Source organism: Colossoma macropomum, unplaced genomic scaffold (assembly GCF_904425465.1).
Source record: "Colossoma macropomum unplaced genomic scaffold, Colossoma_macropomum, whole genome shotgun sequence".
Taxonomy (NCBI): Eukaryota; Metazoa; Chordata; class Actinopteri; order Characiformes; family Serrasalmidae; genus Colossoma; species Colossoma macropomum.
In genome coordinates, this window is record NW_023494786.1 from 30,790,585 (window position 1) to 30,803,004 (window position 12,420).

At 38.6% G+C, this 12,420-nt stretch overlaps 1 protein-coding gene across 1 annotated transcript in view; it reads right to left on the bottom strand.

Annotated features, from left to right (window-relative positions):
• The window catches only part of tpra (translocated promoter region a, nuclear basket protein), a 58,126-nt gene that overhangs the window by 18,521 nt on the left and 27,185 nt on the right, over positions 1 to 12,420 (bottom strand). Inside the window, exons 25-32 of the mRNA XM_036565311.1 lie at positions 11,487 to 11,690; positions 10,728 to 10,918; positions 8,475 to 8,622; positions 6,938 to 7,075; positions 5,555 to 5,686; positions 4,370 to 4,500; positions 3,504 to 3,714; positions 1,401 to 1,547 (exon numbers count right to left, since the gene is read on the bottom strand). Of these exons, the coding sequence (XP_036421204.1) occupies positions 1,401 to 1,547; positions 3,504 to 3,714; positions 4,370 to 4,500; positions 5,555 to 5,686; positions 6,938 to 7,075; positions 8,475 to 8,622; positions 10,728 to 10,918; positions 11,487 to 11,690 (1,302 nt within the window). The remainder of the gene's footprint in view (positions 1 to 1,400; positions 1,548 to 3,503; positions 3,715 to 4,369; positions 4,501 to 5,554; positions 5,687 to 6,937; positions 7,076 to 8,474; positions 8,623 to 10,727; positions 10,919 to 11,486; positions 11,691 to 12,420) is intronic.

Genomic DNA, 12,420 nt, shown 5'->3' on the forward strand with positions numbered 1-12,420 from the left:
GATTAAGACAGAAATGTATTATTCCACTAGAATTTTCAATAATAAAATAATCATTGAATCATCATCTTTTTAAGCATGCAGATAAAAGCACTGGTCACAGGCTATTTTAGGATAAAGCCTGTTTCAATTATTGTTTGTCTACCTCATAAATGAATTAATATTTAACTATATTAATAACCTGCCCTGCGATGGACTGGCGACCTGTCCAGGGTGTATCCTGCCTTCCGCCCAATGACAGCAGGGATAGGCTCCAGCACCACACCGCGACCCAGAAGGATAAGCGGTTTAGATGATGTATGTATGTATGTATGTATGTATGATTTGTCTACACTTCTGTTGTGCTTAATTTATTGACCAGGGTATATTTTGGTTTGTCCACCTGAATTTAAATGACCAAATCGTAAGGCTAATTAATCAGTAACTGCATGAAATAAATGTAAATATATATTTTTTTTATTTATTTATTGTTAAAGCTCCCCTCAAATTAACAGAACGTCTTTTATGATTACACATATTGCTATATGTTTACAATTTACTGCTGAAAGCCAAAAATCTTAGACACTCTTTGTATTATTTTATAAAAATAAGTTTTACAGAGCAGATCACTGAAGAGACGCCATCTGTTTATAGTTTATAGCCCAGATTTGTGGAAAAATGGGTAGAAAAAAGTAGAAAAAAAAATTGTGAGTTCAGCTTCTTTTATTATAAGGGTTTAAAATTACATCACCCATCTATTTGACTGGAGAGAAGACAGTTACAGCTCTCATACGACCCCCACCTTTTGAACGCAGCTTATGAAATACGAAAGTTATGAAGAATATGATGAAGTGTGTTTTGCAACCACTGGCGGTCTCGAGGAGCTGAAAAGGTTAAGCTCCAGGATGCTTTTGGTTAAAATGATCAAAGTGAGATGAACACTGAACTAAACAAATTATGTCTCTATGACATTTCACAATACTTAGAATATCACAAGTCTTTAAATACCGCAATGGAATTGTAATGTGGCTCGAGTATCGTGAAATATTGTGATATCGTAACGTGATAGCGATTCCTACACGTAGTGGCTGCAGTACCCAAATCTGTTTGCTATGTGGAGCAAATGGCTGATCATTCAGTGAAAACGTTTCTCCCACTGATCCACCAAAATAATGTTGGTTTATATTACTGTTATTCTTTTTGTTGCACCTTTGTCCCACTGCCCAAATAATATTGGTTTATTTTTTTGTTACTGGACACACTGTTTGATTGCTTCAGCAATATTTTTAGCCACTATTCTCTATCATCACTATGACTGACCTTATTTGTAAAGCATTGTTGGCCTATTTCATCACCATTAAAAAACGTTTTTGTGCTCTGTAGGGAAAACAAACTTATTTTTGGCCTTTTTCTTTAAGGTTTACCTTCTGCATGCTCTCCACCTGTGTCTCCAACTCCGTGGTCTTGTTCTGAGCTTGAGTCAGAGAGTTCTTCAGGTTTTGGATCTCCTGCTGCACCTCCTGCTGCGCTTCCTCCGCCTGCGCAGGCTTAGCGGCGGCTTCTGCAACCATCTGAGTCAGCACACACCACAAAGAGACAGGGGGGAATATAAAAAGAGAGAACAAGATATTAGACACTGTATAGACTTTACAGGCCACCATGAACACCATAAAAACTACACAGAGCATTATTTTATCACACAATGTACACTTTAAAACTGCCGTCTTTATATCCCGATGGTCTCCTATAATCGCTACTACACAATAACTGTGTTACATCCTTCTTTGCAGGATAATATCTGTACACAAGGAGCAAGTTTATATAAGGAATACTAAAACACTGCAGAATACATATATCAGATACATATGAATGATTGCGATAGTTTTTTTCAGTCTTGTCATGGTTTTAAATATGAAAAATTTAATAAAAAAAATGTTAGCACTGTAAACTTTTCTGATTTTTGATGAACTGCATTTTCATGGAAATGGTGTGTGTGTGTGTGTGTGTGTGTGTGTGTGTGTGTGTATATATATATATATATATATATATATATATATATATATATATATATATATATATATATATATATATATATATATATATATATATATATATATACACACACACACACACACACACATACATACACACACACACATTTTTTTTCTCCTAAAGTGCCCACTAACATTTGTGAGGCTTTACATGTCAGAAACATCGTTCATTTTTACATGACTATTTTCTCCCTTAAAATTAAACAGGCTGTTTTTGTTACTGAGCCTTTAAGATAGATATATGTAAACAAGCTTGCCCTGTATTGAGCCTTGTTTAAAAAAAAAACAAAGAAAGCAGTACTGACAGAGACCCTCCTTGTACTGTCAGGCGAGAGTGGGTGGGGCTAAATCGCTTAATTTAGGGGGGGTATGTATATACATGTGCTGCGTTTTTGTGTCACAAATACAAAGAAATCAGAACTCGCTCTTTTTGCAGTTCATTTTCTCCATGAATGGACTGGAAACTGAATGGAACCCATTAAAACGTGAATAGTGTTTACAAACCGAAAACTTTCATCTCAAAAATGTGGGAGAAATTTAGTTACCCATGCTATGGGCCCTTAAAAAAAAAAAAACTTAAATTACTGGACCTTTTCTACTGACATATTCCTCATGACAAGTTCACACAACATTAGCTGGTGTCAGTGAAATAGAAAACAAACAGAATCAGAATAATATGGAACTGAGAGGTTCTGATATGACAGATTGGGGCACTGGATGTATTCTGATGTTAGCTGACACTTTTTGTACTCTCTTTCATGAGCGGTCAGCTTGCTCTATAAGTCTGTCTATAGGTCTCTAATTTAAAAGGAGCAGAAAATGACATTGGTTGTGTTTAAATTCAAAGATTTTTGGTAATCTGAATACATTCCTGTATTAGATTAAGACTGCGGTGTTTATATTCACTGTAATGAACAATCTAATGAAAATCTCAGTTTACATGCTCACTACAAATAATCCGATCCACCATTTTTAATTGCATTAAAATGACGTCAGACTCAGGAAAACGTCCTTCGCATGTCCTTATTAAAGAAGGCCGAGAGGAAGACGTCGTGTTCTGAGACACATAAGCTGGACGTCCGTCCCACCGCCGTCTTTTAAAGATCAGAGCATAAACTTCGTCTCCTCTGCAGACCAGTTTCTGCTCCGCCATGTTGAACAGTATAAACTTTCACTATGACGCGACGAACATGATCAGAACGTACTTTCCGATAGGGAATGTAATCAGATACAGGCATTTACACGGATATTATTCTTCTATTTAACAGATTATTTACAGGATTGTTCAATTGGATAGAAACTGCATTCCGAATGGCCTCAATCGGACTAGTCTATACTGCTTGAGGTGTTTATATGGAAGTGCTCTATTCCGATTAAGCGATTAGTCGGATTATCAGGCTGCATGTAAATGTGGCTAATGATGCAGTCAATAAGAACACGGTAGCAGCAGTCTGAATGGAAGTCTGTCTAACGTACCTTGTCATGCTGCGCCTTTAGCTCCTCATACTGGGTTTTATAGCGCCGGCCAATCTTCTTGACCTGAGTGATGGTTTTGAGTTTCTCCTGAATGTCCAGATTCTTGGCCTCCAGGTCCTTCTTCAGGCCGTCTCTCTCTGTGGTGAGTTTTCCCACGTTCTCCCTGAGGTTCTGCACCTGACTCTGCATGGAGGACGCTGATGCGTTGGCCCTGCTCAGAGAGGCACATACACACAGTCTGACGAACACAAACGGCTAAAATAATTCTCACAGACTGCTTTGACCTTGCTGTGTACAAGAAGGGGCCCAATTCTGGTCCTGGATGGTCCAGCACAGATTGGTGGTTTGAGCAAGAAAATCACTAAACTGGGCACTTTTTCAAAATTAGGAATGTTTGTGATCACCAAGTCAACACAATGACTAATATAAATATAAACAGATAAACTAAAATCAAACATCTCAATTTTTGTCAGTGTTTTACTTTGTGACTAAAATTAAATGTACTAAATTAATAAAAAAAACAATTATTATTATTATTTAAAAATGCCAACATCACTAATAATGCCTGCAAAGCTTAACAAAGCTACTGATAAGTTAGATTCAGACCACTAATTTGCTCTTCATTCAGTATCAATGATAGTAGCATATTATAATCGAAGCTTCATCCTTTTTAAAAACGGGTAACTATTAAAAAAATGTATTATGAGTAATTCTGGAACATTTCTATTGGTCTATTTGTCATGAAATATTTACAAACAGCAAGTGCAGCTGGCGGCACCAAATGGTGTGGAAAAAAAAATTCGACAAAAACAGAACCGAAATGATTCCTTTGTCTTCCTTTGTAAATGAATGGACCGTTCACCGACCTGGCCACCTCACTCTTCAGTTTGGCCGTCTCCTCGGTCAGCTGCTGGATTCGTTTCAGATGAGACTCTCTCTCCGACTGGAGCTTCTTGCTCTCCTCCTGATCACTGTCCTTCTGCTGGCTCACCAGTTGCTGCAAGGCAGAACAATAGAGAGTGGATGATTACACACACACACTCAGTCCGGACCAGCACTTCTCATCACAGCTGGAACCTTTCAGATTCCTTCAGGAGTAACACAGCTTCTGTCTGTCTAACAGTCTGATCAACTCATCAACTCATCACTGATCAGGTTCTTTCAGGGGGAAAAAAAAACTACTAAAAAAAAATAAATTGGAAAGCGCATTAAAATAAGATCCATATAATTTAGTATTAATTAGGGCTGGGGAAGAAAAAAAAAGCCCACACTGGATTATTTATGTGAATGAAAAAACAAAGACAATGAAAACATACAGTAAACATGAACTCAACATAGCATGTAATACACAATGCATGTAAAAGTGGCCCAAACAGGACCTTTTTTTTTTAATAATGTATGTGACAGACTGTTTTTTGTGACCGTGTCAACAACAAAAAGCACAATGAATCTGACATTTTCCCTTCTGATTTGGACCACACTGGCCCACTATACAACGCAATGTGACCACAGTCAGAATGAGCAGAATGAAATTACTGCAACTTTTACATCAATCCAACACAATCTTCACCATAATTTTGCTCACAGGCAAAAGCAACGTTATCAAAACGTCTGTTTATGTGGTTACAGTTCCCGATCATAACATTTCAGCTGACAATTAATTATCATATCGTCGCTGTCCAATGAAAAACAAGTAGCTCCAAAAATCAGCAAAAAAGGAGATACATGGTTTTCATTGGACAGCGACGATATAAGTAACTGCGATTAAAGATTTAATTCTTTTCTTGTTCACTGCATTTTAATAGGTTTAAACAAGCCTGGAGTTGTCATACTGGCTGAATAGCCACCTCACTTGCTACGTTTATTTGGTGGCGAACCCTGGTTGTGCTGTCAAATCAATACTGCATGAACACAATAAAAAGATTTAAACACCACGAAGCTCATCATGTATCGTGAAAATGTTTTGAAGTATCATGATTGCAGTTTTGCACTGTAATATTTCACAATACACTGTTACACTTCTACCGGTCAGAGAGGACAGCGCTGCTGACCTGAGTGCGGTTCCTCCAGCGTTTGACGTCGTCCTCCAAAAGCCTCTTCTCAGCCTGCAGCATCCCGTTCTTCTCACTCAGCTCCGCATTGCTCTCCTGCAGAGGCCGCATGTCAGTCTCCAGCTTGCGCATCTGAGCGGCGGGGAAAGAGGTGGAGGAAAGTGTTAGGGCATGTTTGGGGAAACAGACAACACCAGGCCAAATAGCCCCTTAAAGCCGACTGGACCACACGTGGCCTATTCACCAATTCCTCACGCTCATTACTTTACACCTTTATTATTAATAGTATTAATATTATTAGTTTAATAATAGTAACAATCATTTATTTCAGTGGTTTTCAACCTGGGCTGCAGCAGTATTTCTGAAGGGCTGTTGGCCATTATTATTATTATTATTATTATTATTATTATTATTATTATTATTATTATTTATATTAATTATTTAATTATTTATTAATTAAATATATTATAGAAAACCACAAATTCATTATAATATAGAAATATTTTTAAGAAACATTTTAAAAAAAACCATCTCTAACTTGCCGTTTAATTAAAACTCCATGTTTCTTGGTATTGATCTTTTAATTTAATCTGCCATTATTAATTCTACATTAGTACTAATAATAATTTCTTGTATTACTGTAAAGTGTTATCACCTGTCTGTAAAGCACTTTGAGCTGCCACCGGTATGAAAAGTGCTATATAAATAAAGACGAACATTCTTTTTCTTCTTCTTCTTCTTCTTCTTCTTCTTATTCTTATTCTTATTATTATTAGTAGTAGTAGTATTACAGACATTTAATTAAACATTTTAAATATGAGAAATACTGTTGACTACTTGCAATTTACACCGTTACTTGGAGACTAAACACAGTGAATGTGTGTCTCAACCAAAATCAAATTCAGCCAGTTTGTGCTCTACAATCTGATCAGGCAAATCTCCTTTTGGGCCATGGAAGCTTTTGTGGTCGCCTGCTTGGGCTGCAAGTCGCAAAAGGCTGGGAAACACTGGTTTATATTATTATAATGCCTGACAAGCCACGTTTCACAGGGCTTTACATACATACTGGCATACATACCTACTAAGTCATTTGGAAATAGCCTCCAAAAGGGAGAAGCATATCTGGGACTTTACATTTAATTTTTCATAATTTATTTATTTCAATTCATTTCTGGCCGCTTCTCTTGGCCCATTAGTCATTAAATGTTCACACAATAGAGAGGGAAGCTGCCGTTTTCAAACAGCATTCTTTTACAGAACAACACTGCTCCTAGTCTCCCAGCTGAACTGAGCTCATTAACATTACTGCACGGCCTAAATCTCTGGGCGCGAAGGGAAACAGACTGACGTGTTTAACAGCTAAATAAGGCGTAACGGCCTTGCCTTTGCCTGGTTCTGCTGCAGCTCCTGCTCCAGCCTGTTCTTCTCCTCCTTCAGCATCTTGTTCGTCTCGGTCAGAGTGTTGAGGCTCTCCAGCCTCTTCAGCTTATCCTCCTGCTGAGCCATGGTCTTCACAGTCGACTGCAAACAGCAGAGGTCACAGCAGAAATTCAGAAAGGATAGTACTCATGATCAGAGATGCAAATTTGACCTCATAGGTCCATTAAAGGGTTATTCCACATGATTACGTATGCACTAATGGTTAAGCTTAAGAACAAAGCCATTCAGATTGGTTGGTAAGGTGTAGTAGCCCCCATGCTGTAGACTGGGGTTCGGCCCCCCTTCTGGGCAAACACCCCACATTATACCAATAAGAGACCATGGGCAAGACTCCTAACACTACCTTGGCCTACCTGTGAAAAAAACCAAGTCGTTGTAGATAAGAGCGTCTGCCAAATGTCATGCAAAATGCTCAGTTCTAGAGAAACTTACTGAGCCAGTACTGCTCAGCGACGGTAACGGGAACCAGACGTCTGAAGAGCTTAATGCCTCTAAAAGCTCCCTCACAGAAAGTTATTACATGAAACTGTTATGAACACACTGCCTGATGCCTTGTATGATAATTCAGAGAAGGTTTCAGCCTAAAATGCACTTTATAAAATCATTCATGGTGGAGGGGTACATAAAGGGGGTTTGGGCAAAACAGTCCCAAAAGAAAACTTTTTTTTTCACATTCACACTTTACTATGAAGAACTTTACATATAAAAACTCATAAGACGTGCAGGAGAGGTGGGCAATTTGGTATCATAATACTTTCACAAGTTTTCACAATCCAAGATTTTTATTTATTTATTTATTTTTAGGCCTGATATGTTGGAACAGACAACAAAAACAAAAACAAAAAAAAACAAACAGAAGTGCCGCATTTAAACAACACTATCAAAAACTGAGTATAAATATCTTTGAAACAACATTTAACCTACTATTCTGCATGAAATCTAATTAAGGGTCTAATATAACATGCATTGAGCTTGATGTACTGACGATAACCACAATATCGTCATACTGTCTAGACCTAACGTGTAGCTTCACTGGTGGATAGTTAATAAAATGGGTATATCTGTCTTGCAGACACTGTGACCTCCCTTCCCCACCACTGGGGGGAAAAAACCAAAAAAAATAAATAAATAAAAAACACACCACTCTAAATCACTCAAAACCTTAATGATAATGAAATCTCAAATTATTCCATTTTTATTATTATTATAATTATTATTCCATTTTTTATTATTATTATTGTTATTATAACAACATCACAACATCACAATTACTAAGACTGAATACTATTTTAAAATATTGTCATGTTTGATTCTATCATTGCCAAATCGATGTCACTTTCAGACTGGTGCACCATAAAGCAGAGAGGCATTTTAATAACACTAATGACGTCAATTGTGAATCCATACCGCAGAATTCGCTAACTTGTTAATGCATTATTGTATACTCTGGGTGTTTCTGTCACTTTTCCCCCACTCTCACCTGCAGCTCCTCTCGCGAGGCTGTCAGGCTGTCCTGGAGCTCCTTCAGTTCTTTCTCCAGATGCTCCATGCGCTGCTTGTAGCGTTGAGTTTCCACCTGGGCCACCTCGAACCGAGCCTCGGCGATCTCCTTCTCCCGACGCACAAACCTGCAACACATGGATTGTGCATTATGGTTAGAATAGTATTACTAAGACAGCATTTACAGAGGTCACATCTGTCAAAATAATAATTGACAGATTCTTTAGAGCCACATCAACACAGTTATACGCTAATTAGGTCCAAACAATGTATCGTTTGGCCAGTAACATATTTGGCCAGTATTAAGGCTCTACAGATTTATCAGCACCAGTGGAAAGCAACTAATACAACACAGATACATAATGTGAGGCCTTAAGTAGAACAGACAGGTTTGCTCTTGTCTGAAAGCTCATCTTTCTAACTCATTTTCTATCTGTTTAAAGGTTAAACTTCTATTTAACATACAAGCTTGTTCTATATTTATATTACATTTATATTTAAGACTAGAACTTTGAGAATTTAACGTTTGACTATGTAAAAATATTCAAGTCGAATTAAGCTAATGCCATCTACACTCTTAAAAAGATGGTTGTTCAAGGCTTCTTTAGTAAAGAAAATAGTTCAGATTGACTGAGGAAGTGTTGTATAATGTTCTACATAGAACCTTTCTGAAAACAGTTCTATGTAGCACCAAAAACGGTTCTTCCTTTGTAACAATCCTGACTTCATAACAATAACGGAACCCTTTTTGGTGCTAAACAGAATCATGTTCATAAAGGCTCTATTTAGAACCATATACAACACTTTCTCCATGTCAGGATGCAAAGAACCCTTTAACTATGCAAAAGGTTCTTTCAGTGTTCATGGTTCTATATAGAAACATTTTCTTTGCTAAAGAACCATTGAAGAACCATCTGTTTTAAGAGTGCACAAAAACAAAGACTATGTGATTAGATTTACACTGCTGACAAGACATACATACAGTCGTATTCAAAACGCTGAACACCGTCAGGCAAATTACACCTTTACTGATTTTCAAAGTAAAAAGCTGACACACTCTTTACAGAGGACATACTTAAATGTGGCATTTTACTGCAAATGTCAGTGCACAATTTCTATTTATTTGCTGAGTTTAACATGTTGGATAAAAAACAAATAGAAAAAGTGCTATGCAGAGGCCACATTTTACATTTTTATGTTAAACTCAGCAAATAAATAGTTCTCTGTAGAGGATGTGTTAATTTATTTTCATTTAGAAAATCAAGAAAAACATGGAATGAGACTATAAACGCCTGAACCTTTGCACATGACCAGGGATGGCATTAAAAAAAAAATAAATCTGGCTTGATTGCTCACCCAAATACACTCTGTTAGCATCAACATCTTGATCAACATCATTTTTTTACTAGTCATTCTGAAATCCTGGTGCTATGATATGGTTTTAGGGCCACTGTTAATAAAAAAATAAATAAATACAGTAGAGAGTAAAGTCGCAATATTTTGAGAAAAAAAGAGTCATACCAGGAAAGATCGCAATATTGTGGCCAAAGGCTTTGCAGAGGGAAGGCAGCACCTCCTCGTGTTAAATGAGGGGCGGTGAGGAGTTAAAGTTCTACTTTCATATCGATTCACCCATAAAGAAACACTCAGTCTCCCTGTCTCTCCTGCACATCAGCACCAGCCTGTTATCAGGGTAAGAACCGGCTGAAACGGCTGAGCAGGAAACTGTGTTTATCTAGACTGAAGAGCCAGACGGACTCGGAGGAAACTGAGTTTGTCTAGAATGAAGAGCCAGATGGACTCGGAGGAAACTGTCTGTCTGTGTTGTTGAAGGAGAATCTCAGGCAGGGTCGTCTACACGGCTATCGGGGGCTACATCTCCCCCCATTCAAAGAGGGCATGGAGTTTCACAGACAGTGAGAATGATGATCAAAATGATCCACAGAGAGACAGGAGTGAGTGGAACTCCAGCGGCAGTACAGCACCTGAGACCCCAACACGTTATGGCAGCCCCCCTACAGTTAGCCCCCCTACAGTTAGCCCCCTACAGTTAGCCCACTTTATCCTCCAAATATTACAACTTTATTCTGGGAAATATTACAACTTTTTTGTATGACTTTTTTCTTGAAATAGTACCACTTTGAGAACGAAGTCTACCATTTTTATTTTTATTAACAGTGGCCCTGAAATGCCGTCGTGTGATGCAGCACTGTGGGACTGAGATGATGTTCACCTGAGGATCTCCAGGATCTGCTCATGAGTCTTGCCGTCCTCATCAAACGATGTGTTCAGACTGCCCTCTCTGAGCGCCTGCTGCTGAACGGTGGCGGCCATCTTCGTGCTCAGACTCTCCATCTGCTCGTGCAGCATGTTGTTTTGTTTCTGCAGGTCACCTACTCGCTGCTGCTGCTTCACCAGCTCCTCCTGAACACATCAACAGGGCGAAATGGGCTTAGACTCAAAGACGTTCTTTACTCCAACATGGATAATCATGAATAATAACCTTATGAGGACCAAAGACTTAGAGATCATGTTCACAACACTGATGGGGCCTTAATTCTTTCACCTTCTATAAGCAATTACAGTATTTCTGCATGAAATGTTCCTCTAAGCATTCCCTAAAGCACTACGGGAGCTGGGGTAGTTTCACCAGAGGCTGTGTAATTTAATATGTGAGGAGTTTATTCGCCACACACACAAACACACACACACACACACACACACACACACACACACAGCAGATTCAAACCGCTTCACAATTATTACTGTCAGACTGTAAAAACTACACACACTGCAGATTCATACTGGATTAGAAATCACAGACGGTCATCCCTTACATTACAGTAAATCATCAGGTAAAACTAATCCAGCCCTAATACGGCTCAAAACTCTTTGGCACAACTAGAATAAAGTACAAACAATGTTGGTACAGTATTTGTAAATCTGCAGCTTTTCGCAATCCTATTCCCACCCAGCCCACCATCATTACTACCTTCAAGCTCTTCTCCTGCTTCTCCCAGCAAACTCGACCCTGCTGGAGCTCAGCTGCAGCCTTCTGGGCCTTCTCCTCCAGCTCTTTAATGGTCCGCGCCGCCTGCTGGGCCTGCTTCTTAGCAGCCTGCAGGGCCTCCACATCAGCAGCATGCAGCATCAGCTCCCGCTCATATTTGCTCTGCGCCTCTGAGGCCTGCTTAGCCTGAAGAAAGGAGGATACACAGGTTACAGACGATGATATTAAAGGGGGTCAGACAGTTACCAGGTTCAGAGGGTATGTCTGAGCAGGGTGGGGGAGGAAGGGGCATCATAAACCTTTGCCACATTTCACATCTTTGGCACTACATTTAATTAAACAGAACTACTCATGTTCGGGCCCTGTGATGGACTGGCGACCTGCCCAGGGTGTTTCCTTCTGCCCTGACTGCTGGGATAGGCTCCAGCTCCCCCCACTTTAAGCCATGATATTCAGAAAACCAGTCTGTTTATCACAATAAAATTTTTGAAGATAACAACAAAGTTGTCATTTTACTCGCCTCTATTCAGAAGTTAAAATTATTGCAGAGGAAAAAACCTGCAAATAAACTGCATTAGAGTCATCAGAAGGGATGTACAATATCAAAGCCATAACAGTATCAAAAGGAAAAAAATGCTAACAATTATAATTATTTAATTATTATTATTGTAATAATAAATGACAGACGTAATATTATATATCGGATATCAGAGTTGGCCCATAAAGTCCTAAATCAGTGCATCACTCGCTTTTGTTATTTTCCCGTTTTTTGACTAAAATAAAAACAAACGCTACTCACAGCTGCCCTCTAAAAATGTTACAACACCTTAAAGATAGAAGTTAGGACCCATAACATCTCAATAAATTTGTCCTCTGCTTTCTTTTATTCGCAACTCATTGGTTGAAAAACACACTC